We start from the raw sequence: 27719 nt of genomic DNA on the forward strand, positions 1-27719 counted from the left end.
TATATTATTATTATTTTTGTAGGGTCTACCTTACAGTATAAAGCGCCTCGAGGTGATGGTTGTTGTCATTTGGCGCTGTATAAATAAGAATTGAACTGAATAGAATACAAGAGAAGTGAATGTAATAGCAATTAAGTACACTACAATAAGAACAAAAAAGGCTTCCCAAAAAGTGTTAAACCTAAAGTAACATAATGAAACTGAGCTAGACGCTAAAAGAGAAAGCTGAGTTGACAGAACTGTTTTTTACTTGGTCTGTTTGCAGTTAAGACCAAAACAGACAAACAGAACTTGCTCTTGTAGCAAACAAATATTATCTCCAAAACACTGATCCTTGTGTGTTAGTTTCTTCCATGCAATGCAAGTTTTTCTTCTAGCAACCTGTGCACTGCTGCTCATGTTAGGTGTATACAATGCAAAGCAACTATTCTTTTAAAGTTTGAAGGTTGATCTTACTTTTCATCACTATATTTGTTAAAAAATGAAGAAAATATATATATTAAAAAAAAAAAACACCCAGCACGCCCCTGCGGGCGGTTTATCCTTCAAGCTCGGGTCCTCTACCAGAGGCCTGGGAGCTTGAGGGTCCTGCGCAGTATCTTAGCTGTTCCCAGGACTGCGCTCTTCTGGACAGAGATCTCCGATGTTGTTCCCGGGATCTGCTGGAGCCACTCGCCTAGCTTGGGAGTCACCGCACCTAGTGCTCCGATTACCACGGGGACCACCGTTACCTTCACCCTCCACATCCTCTCGAGCTCTTCTCTGAGCCCTTGGTATTTCTCCAGCTTCTCGTGTTCCTTCTTCCTGATATTGCTGTCATTCGGAACCGCTACATCGATCACTACGGCCGTCTTCTTCTGTTTGTCTACCACCACTATGTCCGGTTGGTTAGCCACCACCATTTTGTCCGTCTGTATCTGGAAGTCCCACAGGATCTTAGCTCGGTCATTCTCCACCACCCTTGGGGGCATCTCCCATTTTGACCTCGGGACTTCCAGGTTATACTCAGCACAGATGTTCCTGTACACTATGCCGGCCACTTGGTTATGGCGTTCCATGTATGCCTTGCCTGCTAGCATCTTGCACCCTGCTGTTATGTGCTGGATTGTCTCTGGGGCATCTTTACACAGCCTGCACCTGGGGTCTTGTCTGGTGTGATAGACCCCAGCCTCTATGGATCTTGTGCTCAGAGCTTGTTCTTGTGCTGCCATGATTAGTGCCTCTGTGCTGTCTTTCAGTCCAGCTTTGTCCAGCCACTGGTAGGATTTCTGGATATCAGCCACCTCCTCTATCTGCCGGTGGTACATACCGTGCAGGGGCCTGTCCTTCCATGATGGTTCCTCGTCTCCCTCCTCTTTCTTGGGTTTCTGCTGCCTGAGGTATTCACTGAGCACTCGGTCAGTTGGGGCCATCTTCCCAATGTATTCTTGGATGTTCGTTGTCTCATCCTGGACTGTGGTGCTGACACTCACCAGTCCCCGGCCCCCTTCCTTCCGCTTAGCGTACAGCCTCAGGGTGCTGGACTTGGGGTGAAACCCTCCATGCATGGTAAGGAGCTTTCTTGTCTTTATGTCAGTGGCTTCTATCTCCTCCTTTGGCCAGCCTATTACCCCAGCAGGGTACCTGATCACGGGCAGAGGGTCGCAGATGCCAACAGATTTAATAAACTGATCCGTAAGGCCAGCAATGTTGTGGGGATGGAGCTGGACTCCCTCAAGGTGGTGTCGGAGAGGCGGATGCTGTCCAAGATAAAGACAATGTTGGATAACACCTCCCACCCACTCCATGACATGTTGGTCAGTCACAGGAGCTCGTTCAGTGAGAGACTGAGATTACCGAAAAGCACCACTGAACGACACAGGAAATCATTCCTGCCTGTGGCCATCTCCCTGTACAACGCATCCACTTAACACACTGTTTGCTGCTACAACTACACATGTTTCTTTTCCAAATATTTATTTATAAGTGACTTATGTATGTATGTATGTATATATATGTATATATTGTACTATTCTTAGTTAGCGTATTGTCTGTCTTGTCTTAATGTTGGTTTAAAATGGAGCACTGTAACAAAAAATAATTTCCCCCAGGGATCAATAAAGTATTCTGATTCTGATTCTGATTGATGGCCCGGATCTTGTTCTTACCATTCAGCTGACTCCTCAGGACTTGCCTGACCCTCTGCAGGTACTTGGTGGTTGCAGCTTTTCTAGCGGCCTCTTCATGGTTCCCATTCGCCTGCGGGATCCCCAAGTACTTGTAACTGTCCTCTATGTCTGCAATGTTGCCTTCTGGTAGTTCAATCCCCTCAGTTCTGACTACCTTCCCTCTCTTTGTTACCATCCGACTACACTTCTCCAGTCCGAACGACATTCCAATGTCATTGCTGTATAGCCTGGTAGTGTGGATCAGTGAATCGATGTCTCGTTCACACTTGGCATACAGCTTGATGTCATCCATGTACAGGAGGTGGCTGACAATTGCTCCGTTCCGTAGTCGGTATCCGTAGCCAGTCTTGTTAATGATCTCACTGAGGGGGTTCAGGCCTATGCAGAACAGCAGTGGGGACAGAGCATCTCCTTGGTAGATCCCGCACTTGATGGTGACTTGTGCTATGGGCTTGGAGTTGGCCTCTAGTGTTGTACGCCACATCCCCATTGAGTTCCTGATGAAGGCTCTTAGGGTCCCATTGATCTTGTACAATTCTAGGCATTCCAGTATCCAGCTGTGGGGCATTGAGTCATAGGCCTTCTTGTAATCAATCCAGGCAGTGCACAGGTTGGTCAGTCTGGTCTTGCAGTCTCGGCTGATTGTTCTGTCTACCAGTAGCTGGTGTTTTGCGCCTCTGGTATTCTTGCCAATTCCTTTCTGTGTCCCGCTCATGTATTGACCCATGTGCCTGTTCATCTTAGCCGATATGATGCCTGACAGGAGCTTCCATGTAGTACTGAGGCAGGTTATTGGTCGGTAGTTGGAGGGGACCGGTCCCTTCTTGGGGTCCTTATATATATATATATATATATATATATATATATATATATATATATATATATATATATATATATATATATATATATATATATTTCTTGTCTGACATAAAGACAAGAAAGCTCCTCACCATGCATGGAGGGTTTCACCCCAAGTCCAGCACCCTGAGGCTGTACGCTAAGCGGAAGGAAGGGGGCCGGGGACTGGTGAGTGTCAGCACCACAGTCCAGGATGAGACAACGAACATCCAAGAATACATTGGGAAGATGGCCCCAACTGACCGAGTGCTCAGTGAATACCTCAGGCAGCAGAAACCCAAGAAAGAGGAGGGAGACGAGGAACCATCATGGAAGGACAGGCCCCTGCACGGTATGTACCACCGGCAGATAGAGGAGGTGGCTGATATCCAGAAATCCTACCAGTGGCTGGACAAAGCTGGACTGAAAGACAGCACAGAGGCACTAATCATGGCAGCACAAGAACAAGCTCTGAGCACAAGATCCATAGAGGCTGGGGTCTATCACACCAGGCAAGACCCCAGGTGCAGGCTGTGTAAAGATGCCCCAGAGACAATCCAGCACATAACAGCAGGGTGCAAGATGCTAGCAGGCAAGGCATACATGGAACGCCATAACCAAGTGGCCGGCATAGTGTACAGGAACATCTGTGCCAAGTATAACCTGGAAGTCCCGAGGTCAAAATGGGAGATGCCCCCAAGGGTGGTGGAGAATGACCGAGCTAAGATCCTGTGGGACTTCCAGATACAGACGGACAAAATGGTGGTGGCTAACCAACCGGACATAGTGGTGGTAGACAAAAAGAAGAAGACGGCCGTAGTGATCGATGTAGCGGTTCCGAATGACAGCAATATCAGGAAGAAGGAACACGAGAAGCTGGAGAAATACCAAGGGCTCAGAGAAGAGCTCGAGAGGATGTGGAGGGTGAAGGTAACGGTGGTCCCCGTGGTAATCGGAGCACTAGGTGCGGTGACTCCCAAGCTAGGCGAGTGGCTCCAGCAGATCCCGGGAACAACATCGGAGATCTCTGTCCAGAAGAGCGCAGTCCTGGGAACAGCTAAGATACTGCGCAGGACCCTCAAGCTCCCAGGCCTCTGGTAGAGGACCCGAGCTTAAGGATAAACCGCCCGCAGGGGCGTGCTGGGTGTTTTATATATATATATATATATATATATTTATATATATATATATATATATATATATATATATATATATTTATTAGGGGTGCAACGATATTCGTATCGATATTGAACCGTTCGATACAGTGCTTTCGGTTCGGTACGCATATGTATCGAACAATACAACATTTGTAATTTATTTTATCAACTTTCCTTCTGACGATGCTGTCTGTGTTGAGCGCTCAGTGAATCTGCGTTCGACTACTCCGCCTAGGCTGCACTGTCGAGCGCAGATCCACTGAGCGCTCAACACAGACAGCATAGTCAGGAGGAAGAGCGCAGGGCAAGCTAGCGAGACAGAAGTTAAGCTCTCCTTGCAAGATGGACCTCCCCCACCCTCATTCAGATCTGGCGTTTGGAATTATTTTGGTTTTCATGTGACGTATGACCCTGAAGGTAAGCGAGTCATGGACTAAAGTAAAACAGTATGTTGGATGTGCCATGCAATGCTTAATTACATTGGTGTGAACTAGTGTGTTAGCGCAGTTAGCTCGTTAACGTGTTGGCCGTCTAGCCCCATGCACGGGGCGATCGGCGGTAGCTCGTTAACGGAGATTTGCCGTGTTGTGGCGTTAAGGTCATTTCAACGAGATTAACCTGAAAGCACTAGTGGGAACACAACGAATATGACTGCACATTTACGCCGACATCATCCTAGTGCAAAGACAAAAACAACAAGCATGCTACTAACTTTACCCGAGTCATTTAGACAGCTGTTAGCACGTGATTCTCCTTATGCTGCTGAGAATATAGCCCAGAAGAAGCGGATAGTATAGCTTTTATTTTGGAAAGAGACATTTCTCTGTAATAAACTCTCTTTTCCAAAGATGAGTGATTCCTCAATCAGATACAGGGCTTGCAAAATCGCTAGCCCGACGTCCCGGAGCTAGCGATCTTTCCAGTCGGGCTACAAAAATCTATCTCTTCCCTGCCCGTCGGGCTATTGTAGGAAAAATATATGTCAATGCTTTTGCATTCTTTCAGAAATGTAGCTGGGTAATTATGTCATTGGCATCGGTGAGCCACTGTCAATATGTGACATATTGAAATCGCGTTTGAATTTGCGCTTGTTTTTTTGCTTTCACTTTGCAATGACAGCACTGATCTGTGAGTGATGATAATTTGTGCACCAATTCCTCTGACATCGTCTTATTAATCGTTAGCTTACTATGCAAACATGACAAGTGAAATCTCCCGCAGCAAGCTTAAACATGTGAGAGGTTGATCGCGCAGAGAATCGCTGAGCTTATGTGAGTCCGTGTGTAAAAGTAGCTGTATATATATTTTAGTTCTGCTGAGCCAAATAAGACAGGTCGGGGTGAAGAAGTGACAGCCAAAGAAAAGCTTACCACAAAACGGAGAAGTTATGACAAATGAGACTATAAGGCAAAAAGAAAGTGCAGCTTTATGGTTTCATGGACAAAAGAATTTCTGTGGCTGCAATATGACGAGCTAAATAACCAGGGATGCACATAAGTGGTCCGCAGGTGCGCATTCGCTGTCAAAATAAAAAACGCGCACAAGGGTTAGGGTTAAATTTAAAAACTGTACTTTTGAGTTAAAATATATATTTATAATTTTAATAAATGACAAATTAAAAAGGCATGAACATTTTTTTGTATCGAAAAAACATCGAACCGTGACACCAAAGTATCGAACCGAACCGAACCGTGAATTTTGTGTATCGTTGCACCCCTAATATATATATATATATATATATATATATATATATATATATATAAGCAATGAAACAAAAAAAACAATGACAATAAATCTGCAGCAGATTTTGCAATTAAATTTTTTTTAAAAGCTTCTCTTCTTTTATGAGTCAGAGATGTATCTCTTGTTTGTATGGGGGTTTTTTGCAGTTCCTCTGGGCAGTCTGGCCTTGAGGTGAATTTGCTGGGATATTTACTGAAAATTGTGGCATTGTGTTAACACACACCTGGTCCAACAGCAGCAGCAAGGGTATATATAGTTTGCACGAAACTTTCCTTTCACATGACTGTATCGTTATGCAACTTCTTTACCATGATTTGCTGAAGCTGAATTTATCCAAACTTGTTTCATTTAAAGTAATTATTAAATAATTATAAGTACAATAGATTCTTGTCAATTCAAGTAATGCAAGTAAGGTATAGTTTTGAAAGGATAAACAAGGCCTTGTCAAATCTAAAAACAGAAATAAATGAAAATATACCAAAGTAAAGCAGTCTCTCTCCTTTCATCTCAGACAGTGCTGTCATAAAGCTCCTCACCTGTCAATATGTGCATCCAGCCACTACATTACTGCCGTCTTGTGGCTGGAGTCAGTTATTGGCTGAAAGCTGTGCTTATTTTAATCTCGTAAGAGACTGCAGCTCTCTCTGTTTTGAGTGTGTGTCTGTCTTCCTTTGACAATGACAATGATATAATGTTGTTATATCATTAACAACATTAACGTAAGAGCCTTCTTTTTTCTGCACATGCAAGGCAAGTTGTCGCTGGGTCTGCTCTCAGTGCTGTGAGATCAGTTACGATCTGCACTTTTTGTAGAAACACAGCTAGCATAGCATAGCTAGTAAACCAGTTTCAGTGATTTATCTTTGTAACAGATGATTGTAACAGCTTTGCCCTGCTAACCACCATGGCCAACTTGTATGATGTATACAAGATTAAATTTAACTCATTTAGTACATTAGTAAGGACAGCTTTGACAATGAATGGCGAGGGGATGGTACCTCTGATTATGTCCAGTCTAATAAACAGGCAAGGTGACCAAGTGTAGGGTCAGATTAGCATCTATGAGAATCTCTAAGTGTAATAAGTTTAGCAAGCTGCTTTGCCAACACTCCACGTTTGTTTTTCATTCATATTTTAATCCACCCGTACATACTGACAATTAACCATGTCACACACTACAGCAGGTTTTTTGTTGTCAATATTTCAATATACTTTGTTTAAAATCGAGATGAACAACTGATCTTTTTCAGTGATCCAATTTATCTTATTAAATAGGTAAATAGTAGATGCTTGTGTGTACGGGGGGGGGGGGGGGGGGTCTGGTTTCCTGTCTGTGAAAGTCACCGTCGTAAGCCATAGTTTGAAAAACTACTCCATGCCTTCAAGTCAATCCAGACATGTCTCTGGTGGAAACAAACTCGATTTCCGGACGTGAAACTTTTACCATAGGATCTGACGGTCCATAAAAGTGCATCAAATGATTTCATGCTTCATCAAACCTCTGCAAGGGGGTAAAAATAATAATAAGAAAAACATTACAAGTACTATAAAACTCTTTGAGGGGGAGTAGTAAAATGAAGTGCAGAAAAATGAAATATTATCCTCACAACAATTTTAAAGGGTACAGTCTTCTCAAGCTTTAATGGATCACAGCAATTATGCCAAAGTCAAGCCAATTACAAAGAAGAGTATTAAAAGCAATTTTTAAAGGCAAGGTCCACATCTTGGTAAATTTTACTGTATATCCCTTCATGGCAGTGGTGATCACTTTTAGATACCATAGAAAGCCTGCTTTCCTCATAAATTGGCATATTTTTCTTTAAAAACTTTTTTTCCAATCTTGCCATGTATATTATACAATTTTATACAATTTTTATAGAGACCCTGTCCTCTATTCCAGCCGCCACCACGCATGGCCAATAAATGCTTGGGGTCCCAGGCCAGTGGAGGTGCACCAAGGACTAATAAACTTTAAACTACAGCAGGGTACAGTGCAAAGTTTGCAATGACAGTGGAGGATACCTAACATTATTAACATTATTAAATTTACAATAACATAATGGAGATGACCCACTGGTTGGAGGGAGGCACATGCTCCCAACAGACCCTAGTAACACCACCGTCAGATGCTCTGTGAAACAGACAAATTAGATAAGCTAAAACAAATTTTAGCAACTTTAGCCATTTTAAACAGTTACATCTATTAATGCTCATCAAGGGATCAGTGCTGAAAGATAACTTTTGGTATATACACATACAGTGTTTCAATGTTTTTCTGCACAAATAAGTTACTAAATATTTTTTTTTTTTTTTACAGTATGATTATTATATTTTAAAAATTGATGCTCATAATAAATGACCAACTCACCTTTACAAATACTGCCTTCTAATGAAGTCATTATCATCGTTTAAGAAAACTGCTTGTACTGATCTCCAGTAAGCTGGCAAACAACACATTGTGTAGTCAGAGGGGAACCAAGCAAAATTGACAGATTTGAGTTTCTTCAAACAAGAAATCAAAGCTTGAAATATAAAGTAACATCAAAAAGAACTAGGCATACATTGAGTTAAATGAGAAGCTAGCTCCTTTTCTGATGGATAGCAGGCTAAAACTGAATCATTAAGCACAAATCTAAACTTGCTCATGGAGCAAGATAAAATGTATTACTCCCATGGGCCATTAAGAGGCACTGGACAGTCATATCTCAAACTCGAAGACAAGGATAAACCATGCACATATGTGCAATAAACATGAGAAGGTTTACCCAACCAGGTGAAATTAATAGGTCATTTATTATAGTTTAGTATATATGCACAATTCCCCACACACACACACAAGCCCTAAATAGTCCCTGTAAACTCATGTGTTTATAGTGCCTCAAAAGATATTCAAGATCGAATCTATTATGTGAGGATATTAAAATGAGTCAGCAAAGCAATAAATCTGTGGAACAATCTGTCCAAAATCAATAACATCCACCTGCTTTATACAGGATAAAGGACCACGCAAGTCGATACAACACAACACAGATAAATAAGAGGTGAGAGTTCACAGGCGGTTTGAAGACTCATCCTTGATATGTATGACAAATAGGCTGAATTCAGCGACTGTGTGTGTCCTTAACTTCATGTCATGCCAAAACTAGCCCAGCCCAGAGGGGACGCAGTCAGACGCTGCTGGTGACACATGCAGTATATTAATGAGTCTTATTAAAGCAACAGAACAGTGGCAAATGTTGTTTCTCTGACCCCGTCGGCCCTGACAGTCTGACAGAACCACCTGGCCCAAATCAGTAGCAGACAAGCACATTTAGTGGACAAGGTCACCCCTCAAACCGGTTGTTTTCAGACTGTCTTTGGCTTTTTCACAACCTAATATTGATTTACCAAATAACAGTTATAGTGCCTTTGTAATTTTTGGTCAACTTGCACGACAGACTATTTGAACACAAACACAAAGATATTTCTGCATTTCTGTCTCTCTACACTTCTGCTTTATGTCTGCTATTATCTCGCTATTCTCTGCGCTCCTTCCCTTGGCTCTGCATCCCTTCTGATATCAGTGCACATTTAGCAGGTTGATATAGCTGTCAGTGTTCCCCTCTACTGGTGAGACTGAGAGAAGCTCGACAGGGAAATAGAGGAGGGAGATTAAATCAGGCAAAGTGATCAATACGAGCATGTCGAGTGAGCCACCAAACACTGGGACTGTCAGACTAACAGCACCTGATGGTCTCATCAGATAAAGTACTCCACTGCAGAGATGCTTCTTAAACGTTTACTCTTTGTACATATTAGAGTTCAAGTGCTATACTTCTGCGTCTCCTTATTTTATCCTTCCTTTTATTCTGCCATATTGGCAGATTATCAGCAATGGCAACACAATAAACTCAAGACTTTTTATTGTGCTTAAGGAAAGACGAGGCTTGATTGATGAACCGTTGTTGTTAATTTCTTTATGGATGTATAAATATCTAAAATTATTATTTAGGAGATGTGAAGACTTAAATTCATAATTATTAATAATAGAACAAATTCTCCTTTTTTTATTGGTTTGATTCATAATCATTGGATTTAAACATGGGATGAGAGCCAAGTTAATGGTCAATTGTTCAAACTAGTTTACAGCTAATGGTGGTGTCACATTATAGTGACCTGATGGACTGGACTGCATTTCCATGATGTAATAAATTCAGCTGAATCTTGGCAATGCATTAGTGATATCTGATGTAATGAATTGGGGCAAAACCTGCTGTAATTTTTATTTTTAGCCAAAACTACTAAAAAAAAAAAATTCTTTGACTTGAGTTCTATTATTGGCTAGGTGCCCGAGGAGCTTTGAAAATAGCGATGACAGCTAATCCTGGGAAGAGAAGTGTGAGTGTGAATTTAGAAGTTAAGTGAGATCATCTCAACACTTATTTATATTGCAGTGCTATGCTAGAAATGTGACCCCGGTGGAACAAACACATTTATACCCATACAGAGACAGAGAACAAAAACTGCTGCACTGTGTTCATTTAATTTAGCATTTATTGTCTTGTTTGTTTCTTTGCTTAATCTTTATCATCCTGAGCCATTTTCATGCACATGCGCTGCTGCCCTGAGGTCCACGTAGGTGCATTCAGAGGAGCCAGATTTTCTTGTAATTTATTTTTTATGGTAGTTTTCATGCTTTTCCAGCTCTTTAAACATTTTTCTTTGGACTTCAACTGCTTTTTTTACTCATTTTCATTCCAGTCCTCGTACCTGACCTTTTCCAATAAATATGTGGAACACCTGACACAAAGGATGAGCCATTGTTGTGTCTACATATAACAGACAACTTGCAAATTGCATCTTTTGGCAGTTTGTTACACACAGCCTGTCATAAAACAAATAACTTGTTCCCATTTCTTTAGTTAATTTTTTTTTTTAAATGCTAATACAACAGAGTTTCATAGACATATAAATATAATTTTCACAACAAAAAGGTGATTTACAAAGAGTTATTAGCCAAAAACTTGACATATCTTAGCATGGTGTACAGTATATCATTAAAACAATTGGAGGAAACTCTACAAGTGTAAGACAAAAGCACAGTTCGTTAGTACCAAACCAGAAACCGCTACAGAGTGTGATAAAGCATACTGTGAAAAGGCACTGCTAGAATTACATAATTTGATTTTAACAAAAAAGAAGACAAGGGATAAAAGCCTTATTCTGAAGTAATGATTATGTGCATCCCTTAGGCAAAGTCTCTACCCGCCAATGACAAATTTAGTCCCAGCAAATAAAAATGGTGAACCAGATAGGAAGCATAGAAACAGACAGAGCTTGACAGCAGGCAAGCCTGGAAAAGAAGGCGTACCAGCTAAGCATAAAATACATGCTGAGTTTTCCCGATGCTGTCAGATTGCAGGTAATTAATTTTACATTTGAAAGTTTCCCCATTACCAATGCCTGTGTGCCATTCATCACAACACATCAGCAATGAGAAGGTAAGCCCCAAAACACCAGAAAAGCACTGACTCCTTTTTTTTCTTTGACTTTTGCAATCTAAAAGTAAATATAGCGACTGCATTTTTAGTACCGCATTTACCTTCTTACATAAACAACATCTCCAGACGGGCAAATTATTTATACTAATCGTTCACTTATTTGCACAGCGCCGGTAGAGGCAAAAGGATTCAAGTTTAAATGATTACTGTCTAAATGGTGACAGCCAGTGTACACAAAAGCAAACCTGAAAATTTACAAATTTACAGACTAAAAGAAATATTGTGTGTGTTCTTATTAGGATAAGGATTTTTAATATTTTATACCAGTACAGGTGTTGATTTTCTTACAGTGAATCAGAGATCAGAGGCCATCTGTCAGTGTTGTGGAGCAATGCAAAGCTAATGTAATGTGTAGTGAAGCACATTACTTTCTCCACAGAGTTCTCAAGTAACATAAAGTATTACATGTTTTTAAAAGTAACAAATAGTAATGACTGTGCAACTCTAATAGAAGCCAGGGACACAACCTCTGCATCAAAGGTCTGATATCACTCGTTGTTACAAAGTGAAGCCAACCTACAAAGAAAGACCTATAAGAGGCACAAAGCAACTACAAAGCCGGAGACTGTAGTTTTTTTAGAACTGCCAGTAGCAGCTGTTTCTTAATTTAATTTTACATTCAAAAGTCTTAACTAGTGTCGTTTATATTAAATTATATTAAATTATTATTGCTAGGAACCAGGGCTTTACATTTCATTTCCAATTTTCACTCACTACACATCTTTGAATCTGAGACTGAGTCATACAGAGAATGCCACCATACTACTTTTATATGGTTATAGATGCATTTTATGCCATACTTCCCAGAGCTGCATAATTACAAGCCTTTAAGCTTGATGCTAAAAGACATCACATTGATGTTATGTGTAGGCTACAAGAAAGATTTTAGATTACGCTGAACCTGCAGCAGCTAGAGGCTTAAGTTTACCGTGAGTAGTGCAAAACACAACGAACAAGGGCAACTGGTGTTCAGCTTCCCCCCTGTGTCCCGTGGGAGCGCTGAGGAAAGACTCATTTGTATGTTACAAGGGGACTGGAAGGTCAGTATGTGCGCGTGTGTGTCTCTGTGTGTGTATGCCTGCATTTGATGTATTCTGTATTCCGTGTGTATATCGCATACTGTATATGTGCACTGATAAGGGTGCATGCACCCAATCACAGCAAGCTTTAATCAGTATAGCGTCACGACTGCAGATCGTTATGGATGTCAGTTCAGAATTGAGTAAATCTCAAACCATTTTGCTGCTTATTTAAGATGCAGGAAACAAAACCTGACAGGTTTTGACGTCATGGACAAGAAAGACTAATGAGACTGTGCATGGTGCTTTCAAAACAACACTTTCACATATCCCTGATAACAGAGCTAAATGACCATGCACCTTAGGATGCAGCTGAGCAAAACACTCTAATAAATTGGCTTTTAAGGATCAATATTATTACACTTTACATCAGAAACTGAAATCTCCATGTGTTTCTTTAGATCTTAACATGTGCCATGTCACTACTGCTTTAGTACAGAGTAAAAAAAATACACAATACAATACGAATTTTCACTGACCAAAAGAAAAGTAAATTCATAATAAAAGATGTCAATTGTGTCTTAATTATTATGAGATAGATTAAAATAAGCACACTACTGTAGCTGGTTCAGCAGGCAACCCATATACCAAAGGTTAGTAGGAGCACACATTATCTTTGATTTACTGTAAGCTTTCCTTACTATTCCCTCTTAAAAAAGGCTAAAATATATTTAAAAAAATGTTTTTTAAAAAGCCAGGTGTCAACATTTAAGAGATTTCTTTAGATGACTTGAGTCCCACACATTGATTAGTGTGTGTGTGTGTGTATGTATGTATAGAAATATACTCTTAGACTGGACAAAGCCACTATTATATCAACACTTGGATAGAGAAGCCTTGTCATGATGTGTCGAACTTAGCATTTTGGTTGTTGTGATGTTTTGAACCCAAAACTGGTGAGAAAGGGGGTAGATCTGACTGAGATCTTTTTTAAATCTAATGGGGACCATGACTTAAAAAATGAACATCAGGCTGTAGTCAGTACAACTAAAAACTAGCAAATTAGACCATAAACTAATCAGGAAAGCATTTAAGATCAAAATTTAAGTAAACTACCATTTCCCTAGCAACCACTTTTGTTATAGTAAATGAGTAAAACTCTTCAGCCAGCAAAACTTTCTGAGTATCAGTGTGTTTCATGCACAGTTATTAGCTAACCTTTGTTTTTAATGAACACAGATCACATATAATTATTTTGTTTTGGGGAGTAAGATATCAGTTTGTTAGATAAATTATGCTTTAAATACAGATGTAAACACACAGAAATCTGCAACAAAACTTTCAAAGTGGTCTCGACTTTTACTCAGACACTTCAACTCTTCTCCTTTGTGCCATGTGCAATGTGAACATGGTTATATGTGGTATATATGGCATGGCTTTCTACTAGAAACTGGTCGTTTTGTGTATCAAAATTACCATTTTTTGTGACAAAAATATTGCATCTTATGGTAAATGAGCAGGCCAATTATTGTATGAAAACCAGTTTCAATAAAACAATGTACACATAGTGATTTAGTGTTAAATTAACTGCTTTGCAGGAGGAACAGTAATGGCAGGGTGGCAAACTACAGAATCTATCATCTATACAGTTATCGTTTCAAAATCTAAAAATTTTGGTTTATATTTCAGGCCATCCCTGGCAGTAAAGGTTCACCATGTTTATTTTTCCTCAAAAGTTATGGATAATTGTGATTTGGCAAACAGTGAACTCCTACACTATACAGGCCTACAGCTGTCCCATTGGCAGAGGAATTAAGAAGTCTGGGAGATAACGAGAAGGACGGTCACTCCCTGGTCGCCGTCTCAGACAACTTCCCGTTCTCTCTAATTAAATCAGGCCAAATTGGCTCGACCGGGTGAAAGCCTTCAGAGAATGCATTATTCCAAAAAGTAAGACTTCAATATTTAATCTTTGCTCTCTAACAAAGTTAAAGCAGGTTGAGTAAAAATAGTGTGCTATCAACAAAAATACTAACTAGCAGCACAGATCTCACACCTCCAAATTCAGGTTAACAAACGTCTTTCTTATTTGACATATTCATGAAATCAAGATTGCTCTGAGATGTTTTAACAAGAAAGGTTTAAAAGTCCCACTATTCAAAACAGTAACAGTTTCGTTCATGCCCACGTTTTTAAAAAGTCTAATCTCAGAACCAATTTGATGACAAAATCACTCCAGAGTTGTTTGTGATTGTATAAAGAGGGAAGTGTTTATTTTCCTTCATCAACCACTTTCTAAGACTTGAAAATGGGCCAGTAGTTATTTCCAAAATAGAACATTTGGAACCCTGGCCTAAAGCTGTTGGGTGGTAAAGGGTAGGAGTCCTTTTTTTTTTCCTCCCCCCCACCCCTGCTCACTACAGATTTAGATGAACCATCTGGTGTTGGTACCTAACCCTGGACTCCTTGCACATTTGGACCAGCCGTATCAGCAACATATGCTTCTGTCTCCATGTCTGGCAACCATGCGCCCATCACAACGATGGGAGGTGACACCATTCCACTGCTCAGGTGTGCACTTGTAATTGCAGTCCAGGAGCAGGGGCTGGACTGGTCTGGCAACTTGAATTTTAATATAATTTTACACTGCACTTTTTATCTAGATCCCTTGAGCTCAGACAATAATAAGATCAGCTAGTTCCCCTTATCCCTTAGCACAATGTCAGCATCATACCCCATACCATGACCAGCTTTTCATACCTTTTTATGTGCACATCAGACCTCGGAGGCTGGAAGTGATATAAGTTCAGGTACAGAGCAGGCTGAGCAGCTGCTGCAATTTTTTTATTTTAGTTGAAGGTTAAATTTTATTCTATATAATGTTTGCACTATACGCAGAGTTCTAATCATCACGATAGGCTTTATCAAGCAGTTGGCTTACAAAAAGCTGGTCTACTTTCTGTCTGGCTGATTATAGGGATAGTCCATTTGGCTCAAAATGTGTTTTTCAAGTTTAAAATAAGAGAAAATACGGTAAAGCTGGAAATTCTTTCAAAAAATATGTAATTTTGTTAAGAAGTCATCATCATCATATTGTCATCATCAGTCTTATGTTCAGTTTAAACCAAAAACGGAGCCTTTGATTAATGCCGTACCTGCAGATCTTCTTCTCTGTCATTCTTTGTTACGCCCAAAAATCTTTTTCCGATGAAGTCGCACACTAGCAGCAGCCAACACAAATACAAGCTGAAATGCACCAAAAGAACCCTTCAACATAAAAAAAAGTGAGCAAACAAACAAAAGCAGCTTGATGACTATGGGGAGAGTGGGCGGCCATGAAAGTGCTGAACACAAGCCCACGCCACCTTGGTCCTCCCAGCATTTTTCCTAGACAGGAAGATGGATGGGCCCAACTCTAATAATAACTACACTCCACTTACCATGGCGCCAAAACTGCTAACACTGCAACTGCCCCCTGATGCTAGCTAGAACAACCACCTCCCACAATGTCGCCCACTTCTCTCCTGATAGGAACATTCTGTTAGGCAACAGTACAGAAAGCTGGTGGTGGAAATCTCCAACCTGTCCACCTTTCTTCAACATCACCACCGAATGACAATCCTGGATGTTCCTGCAGGATTGTGAAGGGGCTTCTGTACTGGTGGTACAGCAATGCAAAAAAAGAGAGCTTTTTTGGCATTTAGTCTAGTTACAGTCGAGATTGGTATTCAGTATGGGAAGGTGTACTTTGTGTGAAATTCGGCAGAAAAAGATGAGACGGTGAATGTGAAAAGAAGCAAGAAGCTGAGGGAATAAGAGAAGAAGCAAGAATACAGAGAAACAATGGAAATATGTAAAAAGGTGGTGAAAGAGAGAGAAAGAAGAGCCTATCTAAATGTGCAGAAGCATCAATGAAGGAGCACTATTGTTCCTAATGAGGTGTGACAGCCCAGTATAAACTGGAATATGAAGTGAACCATGATTACAGAGGGTTAGATAACAACCACTACGCAATGCAGTGAGAAAGCTTTTCAGGCCTGGCCTTGTTTCCTTTCTGTTCTCAGTCTATATATCCTCTACGTACTCTCCTTCTGTTCATGCATGCATATACATATGTATGTGTGTGTGTGTGTGTGTGTGTGTGTGTGTGTGTGTGTGTGTGTGTGTGTGTGTGTGTGTAAGGAAGAGAGAGGAAAAGTAAATAAATGAGCGGCGATCTGTGAGTGACTACTTTCCCACTGTGTGAAGTGAGGGCAGCACACTATACGAGAGAGATAGCAGTAAGGTCAGCTCCACCTTCACAATGCTAAAGGCTATGATATGCGAACATGCCTGACAGTAGGTGCTTCATCACACAGTGGCAGCTTGACACAGGAGCCTTTTCTCTTGATTAATCCCCTCTGCTTGCATCCTGCTATGAAACACGCTGCATCTTTATAGTATTGGCAAACCATAATAACACAAACTGCTTTTCATTTTGCAATTAATCTGTAAATCTGTGAGAGGAGGAAAAAAGAAAAACAGCTTGTGCCTTGTCTTCCACTCCCAACATATAAATGTGTGATTTATTTTCCATGCAGATTTTCATTTCAGGATCTCATCAACAAAAGTGATTAGTTCAATAACTTTAAAATATGCTGCAAGCTGGTACATTAAATTTACTGTAAACTGTGTCTTTAAAGAGAAAACATATCTGTTTTGAATTTGCATATTTTTCATTTACACCCACTTTCTCTCTGGAATGAGTAGACGAGAAAAGTTTAGCTGACAGTAACACATTCCCAAACTGCCACTGAAAATAACTTCAGCCCCTCAACCAATGAACCATCACCTTGTTGATGAAACACCTCTACCATGCTTGTGACATTCTCACTTTCATGGGCGTGCACTCTCGTTTTGCCAAACATCGCTACAGAGCATGCCTAAACATTTCCCATGCACTGTTTTCTTCATGACGCTCTTTCACTCTCAGAAAGCCAATGAGCCATCTAATGCAGACTGAAAGTGGCGGGGTCTGCGGGGGTGTGGTGTCGGTGGCAATCGACTTTCCCAGGTAAAGTCAGCGGAGCAGCCAACAGATTTCTCTCCGACATACATTTTCATTTTGATGACTGTGGATTGCCATCGCGCTGCCGCTGTCTTGCCTCCTCTCAACTTCACTTCATCATTCCTCACGCCCATAAGAAAGGTTCATTTCCCCTGCCCCATTTCCCTAAAGGTGAGTTTACCCATCAGTCACTCTGGTAGATGCACTCCAGTGTTTCCCATTTGCATTCTGAAGGCGAAGACAGATACGGGCAGGATGGTGCGTACACACTGTTACGACCCAACAAAGTCAACTCACTGGGAGGTGATGTTAAAGCGCTGATTTAAGAAAGCTGCCCACTGCCGCAGGGGAACATAGTAAAACATGATGATGGGGCATGGGGCGTGATGTTTGTGAATGTCATTTAAGGAGGGCTAATGGCTGCTGTCTCTTTGAAAGGTAGATCGATACGGTAATGAGGAGACGGAGGCACAGGCGTAATCACCGAAAGCCCAGCGGTGCTGAAACCCACAGAATAAAATAGATTCGGGTCTTGGAGGGCGTCAGGCTGAGTGACGCGTTCATTTGGACACACTTGCAACATCTTGCATTTTCTAATGGCCTTAATGTCAGTAGGCACTTTGTTTTTTTTAAATATTTTACGATTTTCACATCCAGTGCTTGCTTATGACTACTTCAGAGGGCTTTTGTTAAATCTCAAAATCTCATAGTTTAGAAAAAAAAATGTGATCTGACACGAGACCTATAAACAGCAAAGGTTTTTGAAATTTCTACACATTAGCCACAAAGGAGGAGATATGGGAACATCCTAACAAACCGGACAAACCAAAGGCCAGCGACAAGGACCGGTAACAGTGATTAATTTGAAAGATTAGTACATCGTTTAAGGTTTAGAGAAGATGCAAAGTACACGTTACTGAAGCTCATGCCTGGTGGATTTAAATGGAATTTCATTAAAGCTAAAAGAAAGAATGATGACTTTTACAACTCCCACTGGCAGCGTTTTTACAGGCAGACGTTTTACACTAATGGCTTGAATATGAAATAGTGACCCCATCACGCTAAGCTCGTTTTGAGTAAATTGAGCCCACTGGTAAAATAACCTTTAAAACGGTGTCTGCTAAATCTGTTGTTCTAGCCTCTTACAGCAGGGCTTCTTAAAGTTTTTCAGCATCTGGACCAGAAGGAGAAATTTAGTCTCATGCCCTCAAACCCAAGCTCATTTGGAGAGATTGCTGTTCTCATTTTTGTGATTACAACGGCAGGGACGTGACCCATTTACCGGATAACTCTTGGTTTAAGAAATGCCTTCCAGGTATATGTCACAGGTTGAGCTACAATAGGAAATGCTGCATTCATAATTCATATCTGTACACTAAAGTGTTTCCTAACAACACCAAATCCAGACACTGAGCTGGTGGTGTCACAGCACATTCACAACAAACACTGAAACATCTAACCATTAAGTATAGGGAAGGAAATGCATGGTACCAGTGACCCTGATCTGGAATAGGACACACAAGGACTGTACTGGTTGTAATACTGGCGCAGTGTGAGTGTCAGCACGATGCGTCTGTGAAATCCATCTGTTTCTGGCCATGAGAGGCTAACTGAAGCGAACCAATGGAGTGAGACCTGATTTGGTGTCAAACGGAGTACTTGGATGAGGCAGCATGTATGGATATGTTGTGTGTGTTTGTGTATGTGTGCATGTTTTGGATCCTGTAGTACAGCTTATGGTGTTTATGTGCATCCTAGTGAGATCTCACGCTAAGAGCCAGGTTTGAGTCACAGTTGCTGGACAGAATGCAAAGACTGGACGGTGGGCAGATTTTGCATGGTGAAAAAAAAGGTTGTTAATGTTGTGACTAATCTCAAAGACAGCTGTGATCTGACCTCATATCCATATGTCAAACCTAAAATTTGCACAATCATGTGAAAGGATAGAATAACAAGGACTGTGATAAGCAGTTCGTAAGTATCACACAATTACTGAGACAAAATTATTGTCTCGCTCACAGTAACTGAGATATGTTTAACATTTTACACTCTAGTACTTTATAATAAAGTACTAGAGTGTAAAGTACTACTACTACTACAAAGTGCTACTTCTAGTACTTTGTCTTGGAACAACTGTAGCCACACGATTTCCTTAAAGTATTCTGATTCTGATTAAACTTGAGTCCCATTTTCGTAAAGTTTACCTGAGAATCATGGAAAAGTCCAGGATTCCCAGTCATAGGGAAAAGTATGAATAAAAGAAAAAAAAACACAAGATAATAATGACTAGTTACTGTATAATATGGATACAAAGCACAAATCATTATGGAACAGCTTTTGATCATTTTCAGGATTTAAATTACTTAAACATCAAAGACTAAGGAAAACTTGGAAGCGTGGAGGCGTACAACCTTTAACTGCCAACTTTTGATCAACTGCGGACTCAATAAAGTAATTAAACGTGACAGCATGTATAGTTAGACAGTAAAAGAAATTAAGTGTGTGATACTATCGGCTTCTGGCTCATGCACTGTAAAATGTCACTTACAATAAAGGCTCCTATTGTCAGCAGGCAGGCGAGGAGGGCAGATATTTAGCCTGAAATGATGAATTGATCTCAGTTAACTTATGGACGCAGGACAACCCAGAGGTTGTCACTTAATGATAAATGGACGTAATACTGAGCAACGGGGACAGCAAGTCAAGGACTTGGGGCGGGAGATTTAACACATGATGGATGATAATCTTGCATACCATGTGGCATTTATGCAAGTGTGATGGGTCGTGTGCATGTGTGTGTTGGTGTGTAAGTCTACAAACAGTGGCTGCTGTTTTATGTAAACTTAAAATCTACATTGTTGGCTGCGATAACCGCAGACAGCAGATTTAAGTGCCTGTTCCACAATGGCTGTGTTAATGGTCTTAACACTGGAAGGTTGCATGCCTCTAAATATAAAATTTAGACACATGCATACATGTACAGTACACATGAAATAAAAATATATAACAGCATAAGTGCATATAAATATAGGACTGCAAAATGTGCTAATACATACCTACTTTCTGTACCTAAACAGTATAGAAGAACTGGGACTGAGGTATGAGGCATGCAGTGCTATGAAAAAGTATACCACATGATTCAGTAGCTTTTAGAACCACATTTAGCAGCAATAACGTGAAGTAATGGTTTTCTGTATGACTCTTCTTTAGAACATTGCTTCAGTTCATTCAGGTTTGTGGACATTAGTTTGTGCTCAGATCCCTTAAGGTCCCACCACAGCAGGACCACAGCAGTCTAGACCTCAAATAAGTGGAGGTCTGGACTTTCAGTGGGCCATTGCAATGCCTTGATTTTGTTCTGTTTCAGCCATTATCATTGCATGACCCAATTTAGGCCAGGCTTTAGCTGTCAGACAGATGGCCTCACATTTGACTCAAGAATACTTTGGTAAACAGAGGAGTTCGTGGCTCACTCAGTGACTGCAAGGTGCCCAGGTCCTGCAGCTGCAAAGAAAACCCAAATCATCTCCCCAGTACCTCTGTGCTTGAGGTATGACGTATTTGTGTTGATATGCTGTGTTTGATTTTCACCACAACTGATTCACGTTTATGCATTATGGCCAAATATTTTCACTTTGGTCATGTCTGTCCAAAGGACGTTGTTCCAGAAGTCTTGTGATTTGTTCAGATGCATCTTTACAGACCCGAGATGTGGTGCCATGTTCTTTTTAGAGAGAAGAGGCTTCCTCCTGGGAACCCATCCAAACAAGCTACACTTGTTCAGTCTTTTTTCTTAATTTACTATCATGCTTCTTAAATTTTACTGGCGATTTTTTTTTTCCATTGTATTAACACACACCTGCTGCTCTCAACTAGCAAACTGCCCAAACATCTGCTTTCACAGAGGTGGACACAATTGCTGATAATCAGTTAATCAAGCACATTTGATTAGCAGTACCTCGGTGAATCTTACCCTGTTAATTCCAATACAAGTAATAATGTTTCATGCAGTTTTTTATAGGACAGCACAGAGTTTAGAGAAACAAATTTTACATATATACATATAAAACACAAGTTTCACTCACCCTTCCCTGTTTTCATCTTCATCTGCATTGGAGAGCAGCTGTGAGCCAGCCAGGGAGAGGTCCAGAGCTGCAAGGGGCAGATCTCTGTAGCCAAAACTCACCAGCTGGACTGGAGGAGCCAAGCACTGGTTCTCATCCTCCACCGGCTGGGAGATGATCTCCAAATCTGACAGACCTGCCTGCTCCACTTCGCTAGTTACATGCCAGCAACAACAAACAGACAAATGACATGCACACAGACAAGCACGCAGTGGAGAAAAACAGAAAAAGACAAGCATTATTTGAGAAATGATCACATTTTTCAGATACCTTTATCAAACTCATAATTTTATCATTGATGGCAAAGAAAAATTTACAGAGAAAATAGGCAAGGTTTGTTGAAGACCTATATGTATGTATCAAAAAAGTGGTGCAATTAAAATAATAATAATAATAATTATTATTATTATTATTATTATTATGCTGCCCAGCAGCTTCACAAGGAAAACATTCTTATTTACTGTAATGGCATTAGGGAATAAGCATAGGGTTGGGGAGGTTTAACACCCACGCAGCACCAAAGAACGACTACAGTATGTACTCCACTGTTAAGGAGCAGCAGAGATACAGGTGCCCCTTCCTCCAAAAGATCACTGAAAGTTTGAGTGGCTGTCCTCAAACTGGCTTACTATATAATCTAAACAGCTGAACAGCATTTAAGTAATGAGCAGCTGGGCACTAAGAGGTGAATACTGACTTTTTACTTGTATTTTCTTTGTTTGTTTTTTTATAGTGGTACATGACTGAAACCATACAAATGCAAATGCTTGTCCCAGTTGAACTTTCAATTGCTCCCAGATTTACTTTGCACTTTAGTTTATTTTTAAATTTCAATAAGCACAACTGTTTTGAACATAGGCTACAGTTCTCCTTCTATCAGTAAAACTGCATTACCCGGATTACAGACATGTATAAATATTTTTATCACAAAATTGCTGAACAGACAACAATAACAGACAATTGGTGTGACAACTGAATAAACAATTACTATAAATGAAACTCCCCCCAAAAAAAATCTTGAACACTTTCTAAGATATCTAAGTGCCACAGATTTTATCAGTCAGCAGTAAGGGCTTTGAACAATTTGACATTCCTTGCAGCCTCCACGGGGTTCATTTCAGCACCCGCATCAACCCGGAGTCTTAATATCTGAACACATCTTGGGTGTTCGGTTTAAGGCCAGCAGCATGTAGCCCAGCGTGCCCACAAGCCCCAGTTGTGTAAAAGCTGGGCCATCTCAGCAGAGCGTGTGAAAACAAACGCTGAGTGCAGCTGCAGACTGACTGTGTGTGCCCTGTGGTGTGTATTTTTAGACCAGAGCAGATGCTGGTGTATCATGTCTGCTGTGACGTCACTGCCTCTCTCTTTGTCAGCTGAGTGGATCCCCACTCTCCTTCAAACGTCAAAGGAAGTCAGAAAAAAAGGTGAAAGGCAAGGGGGAAATAGAGGAGTGGTGTGAGTGTAAAGAAACCAGGGGTTATTAAAAAAAAAAAAAACCTCAATTACGGCTGGAACCAGACAGGCACAAGAAAAAGTGACAAATGAGGATGGAAGACTAAAAAGGCTCAGGAGGAGAACTAGAAGTGTCGAAGCAGATGCAACACAAAAGTAAAAGCGATAAAAAGGAAGCGAGGTAGAGAGAAAGGGGTCAGGATGGAGACGCGGGGAAGGAAGCCTGACAACAGAAAGGGCAAAGTGAAAAAGGAAATGGTAATGTAGAGCTGATAAGTTGATGAGGAAAAGAAACAATGTGGTAAAAGTAAAGGCCCCTGTGCTCTATTTCACCAAGGAAGAGAAATGAGGACAGAGCAGGAACAAACTGAGGGAAAATGACATCCATCTTTTTAGGCTCTCAAGCTGGTAGCGACGTGAGAAATTTGGCCACTAAGCACAGGACCGACACTGAATTCTCAAAATTTTGCTGCAGAAGCATGTGATACTAACAAACATAAACCATCGTATGTCATGGTCACGCAATATTTCCGCCTACTCTCTATTTACATCATGGCTGAGGCACTCAAAAAAAATTAATTGTTGATAATGGTTGTGTGGCCTGGACTCGGATTTCATACTGTAGAGACTCACAGTTCCTTTTTAAACACTTTACAAAGTAGTACAAGAGACTTAAAAAGTCCACAAAGTAGATAATAAGTGGTGTTGTAGAGTGGTTAAGCAGAGAACAGTGCATGAACACAAATCCTTATTTTATTCTTTTATTTATTGGTGGGAGGGGTGTAAAACAGAGAGGGGAGAGCTGCAGGAGGATGGTTTTATATTTTTTAATTGTCTGTTTTTTTCTACCTAGATTTTTTTACTACTGAATCATACTGGCAGCACTGCTTGGGGCGATCGTGGCTCAAGAGTTGGGAGTTCGCCTTGTAATCGGAAGGTTGCCGGTTCGAGCCCCGGCTTGGACAGTCTCGGTCGTTGTGTCCTTGGGCAAGACACGTCACCCGTTGCCTACTGGTGGTGGTCAGAGGGCCTGGTGGCGCCAGTGTCCAGCAGCCTCGCCTCTGTCAGTGCGCCCAGGGTGGCTGTGGCTACAACGTAGCTTGCCATCACCAGTGTGTGAATGTGTGTGTGAATGGGTGGATGACAGGATATGTAAAGCGCTTTGGGGTCCTTAGGGACTAGTAAAGCGCTATATAAATACAGGCCATTTACCACTGTTAATAGTGGCAAGCTAGGATATCATTGACCTCTGTTTTTGTCAGTTGCAAATTTCAAAATAAGAAGTTCAAGATTTGCGGTGTGAACTGGGTCAATTTAGTTAACAACTTAAATCAAATGTCCTGCTCCTTTTGTTAAGTGTATTTTTAGTCAGATAATACATGAAAGTTTTTCAGAAGAAAACTTGAAACTTTCTTGCATCTTTCTAAGCCTGGGTTCTCAGTGGCAGTCTCTGGTAACATGTTGTGTGGCCTGCAAGCACGACAAGGAAAGACTCCACCACTGTGTATTTAATTCATTCAACAGTCATGTCATATTATAACAGCACAGAATGAAGCCAACGGATCATGTCTCTTCAGTATTAACACTTCTGTTCACGCCATCATTGCAGACTCAACAGTGCCAACATACACAAATACAGCTGGAGTCAGAAAAAAAACAGCCACTCAACTAAAGGCTGAAAAACCACAATGTAGCACAACAATTACACCTGCCAACATAAACCACCATTGTATAAACAGGAACATTACAAACACTAACTAAAAGTGACTGATGCATTTTTTTTCTGCCTCTCTGTGTTATGTGACTCAGTGGCTCCGTAGTGTAGTGGTTTACATATTTGACAAACAAGTGAAAGGTCTTTGGTTTGATTCCAGGAGGATCCACAAATCACTTTAGGGTTCGATCAGAGAAAGAAATCTGGCATAAAACATTTGCCAAATCTAACATGAGGCTGTGGCTGCTGTGGCGAACCCTTGTGAGAGGGCAGCAGGCCAAAATAGCTCTCTCTAAACTGCCATTCAGCACCCAGAACTTAGAAAACCATGCTCTAAATCAACTTTTCAATCAGTTTCCTGTATTTGAAGTTCTATTTCATGTGTAGGGGGAAAGAAGGAACTGCAAGAAATGAACTTGATAAGTCTGCAAAAGAACAAATCTGTCCACTTGTTTCCCCGTGGATAAGCATACATGGGTAGTTGGTAATAAATCTCTGGCTGTCGAGTTAGTAGCTTATCAGCATTCTTTAGGGCCTTCCGCATATCTGCATAAGACCAACACCATCATTAATCAATGCTAGCATAATACACCAAAGCTAATTATTAGAGAACTACTTTAATGTAGTTTTAAACAATAGCTCTTTGCTATAAGGTTTGGTGAAGACATATACATTTCCTACATACTGAAAGGTATGCAGATGTAATGCCCAAACCCACTTTCTGATTTATAAAAAATAATATTAAATAGGGTTATATTTGTATCGCCAGTACAAATCCAACTGGATTACAGTGCTACACCAAGCTGTTATCAGTTTGTTGCTTCTTAAATTATGTAACTGTAACATTAAAAAAGCACCAAACTGGAGTGTTTTTTGACACATAAACGTAACAAGAGAGTAACGAGAACGTTTGGAAACTCAACCACTCACACAGAAGTTGAATGAGTTACATTTCTCGTCAGGAGGTGTATTCTACAAGGATTATTTATGGGGGATGTGATCAGTGACCCCAAAACGCTTTGTCTGTGTAAACTGAGGTTCTGGGAAAGACAGAAATAGACACCAGTCACTCGGAATAGATCATGATGTGTTTTTTCCACAAGGCCTGAATATAAATTACTTAAGGAATAAGTGAATCTTTGAATCTCCTTTTTTTTTCATTTAATCAAACCAAATTAGAGGAGAGAAGAAAGAACAAAAACTTTTGCCAAATTCTTTTGATGTAGGCAGGAAGTCAGTAAACCACAACCAGATGAATTTTCCAAGCAGCTGTTCAAGCAGAAGTAGTTTGTTTGACTGATGAGAAGTTACAACCAGGAGCTAATAGATACCAGAATAATGCACAGACAAGTTTTTATGTTGATACTGATATAAATAATGGTGAAGCCTTCTTTAATAATAAATAAATAAATAAAGACCAGAGTTTCTGGGAGTTTCTGAGAACAGTGTCTTTGGTTTTTCATTATTAAAAGGCTTCACTTTCTAGAAGTGTTATTGCCGTCTAGTCTCAAAGCAGCTGTCCTCATCCCAATTTGAAGGGATGATTTCCCTTGGCAAGAGGGCCTTGCATTACTTTGACGATATTTATTCTTTATAGTTATGAATATATGGACTAGAGGTTATTCTGTTATTTTGTTGACTCGTGTTCAATAATGCAATATGTTTTATATGAGTGAAATATATGGATATTACATCATTAAAAATGAATAACAGACAATAGCTCTTTCTGCCCTGTTCATAACATGGCATGACTTTGCTAAAGACAAGGTACAGTACACGTGTAGGGACATAAAATAATGAACAACTTAAAGGAATAACTGTGAAGCAGCAGATGCGTTAAAATCTGAACATTCATTAAGTTTCAAAAATGGAGAGTAGTTTTTTATGTAAACAAAGTTTTCCAAAAGTTGGAAAAAAAGCACAAATATCTATAATCATCCATAATCCATATCCATAATTGTAAACCTGGGAGAAGTTAGCAGATGTTTGCCTGAAGACCAGAGATTACACGTTGGGTTTTGGGTGTTTTCTTTTTTTTAAAGGAGAACATTTGTAATGCAACATCATCGTTACTGCTCTGTGACCAGTGTTGCACTAAACCCCAATGAGATGCATTGTGGGGGGGTTTATCTTCCATTATAGCACATGAGATGGAGTATACTGCTGTACTGTAAAAATGTATCTATATGCCTCAGTGACAAAATCCTGCAGGCATATTTTACTTTGAGGCTGGATATGTTCAATATGATACCGTAGTGTGTAGGTCTGATAGTTGTTTTCTCCACTCTTTTCCTGCAAACAACATCTCATCCATACCACCTCTCATCCACAGTACAGCAGCAGGTTTGGCTGTTTTCCCAAACAATCAGGACCATACACATAACTACTCATGACAGACACAAGCTGTCCAGAGCCTAGCAGCCCATGTGTCTGGTGCTCTGCCTGGCTGGCAGTCAAGATATCAGGAAAAGGTGCTGACCCAGGCTATGGATTTCCACAATGTTCAGCAATTTTCCTATCTAAGGGAAAGGGCTTTATCGTGAATTTTAAGATTTTTTTTGAGAAATCTTTTCATCTTAGTTTTTCCTGCTTCACTTTGTGAAACTTAAAACCTTCCTGTGCATGTCATCTATTATAGTGTATGCCCATTTTATTATATTTATCTGGACTGGAAGAGTGAAAAAGTGGACCAATTAAGTTTACATCATAGACTTTAACAGCTTTAATAATTACACATATTACATAAAGAATTTATTTATCTCCTTGCGTAAAATGTCGCTTTGCTGCAGCTTTATTATAATTGTTTAATATTAAAGATGGTAATGTCTTCAGTGTATTAACATGAAATCCAATGAACCCGAAAACCTAAAAGGCAAATATACCTCTGTTTCTATCCAAGTGCAAAAAATAAAAAAAAT

The 27719-nt window shown here is 40.4% G+C and overlaps 1 protein-coding gene across 1 annotated transcript in view; it reads right to left on the reverse strand.

The window, feature by feature from the left end:
* Positions 1-27719, reverse strand: part of LOC146639507 (transmembrane protein 266-like) — a 50461-nt gene that overhangs the window by 16575 nt on the left and 6167 nt on the right. Inside the window, exon 2 of the mRNA XM_085351178.1 lies at positions 21597-21788. Within this exon, the coding sequence (XP_085207304.1) occupies positions 21597-21788 (192 nt within the window). The remainder of the gene's footprint in view (positions 1-21596; positions 21789-27719) is intronic.

This window comes from Diplotaxodon limnothrissa, linkage group LG1 (genome assembly GCF_057381915.1).
Source record: "Diplotaxodon limnothrissa isolate DT_005_m linkage group LG1, D_limnothrissa_male_GT1.1, whole genome shotgun sequence".
Classification (NCBI taxonomy): Eukaryota; Metazoa; Chordata; class Actinopteri; order Cichliformes; family Cichlidae; genus Diplotaxodon; species Diplotaxodon limnothrissa.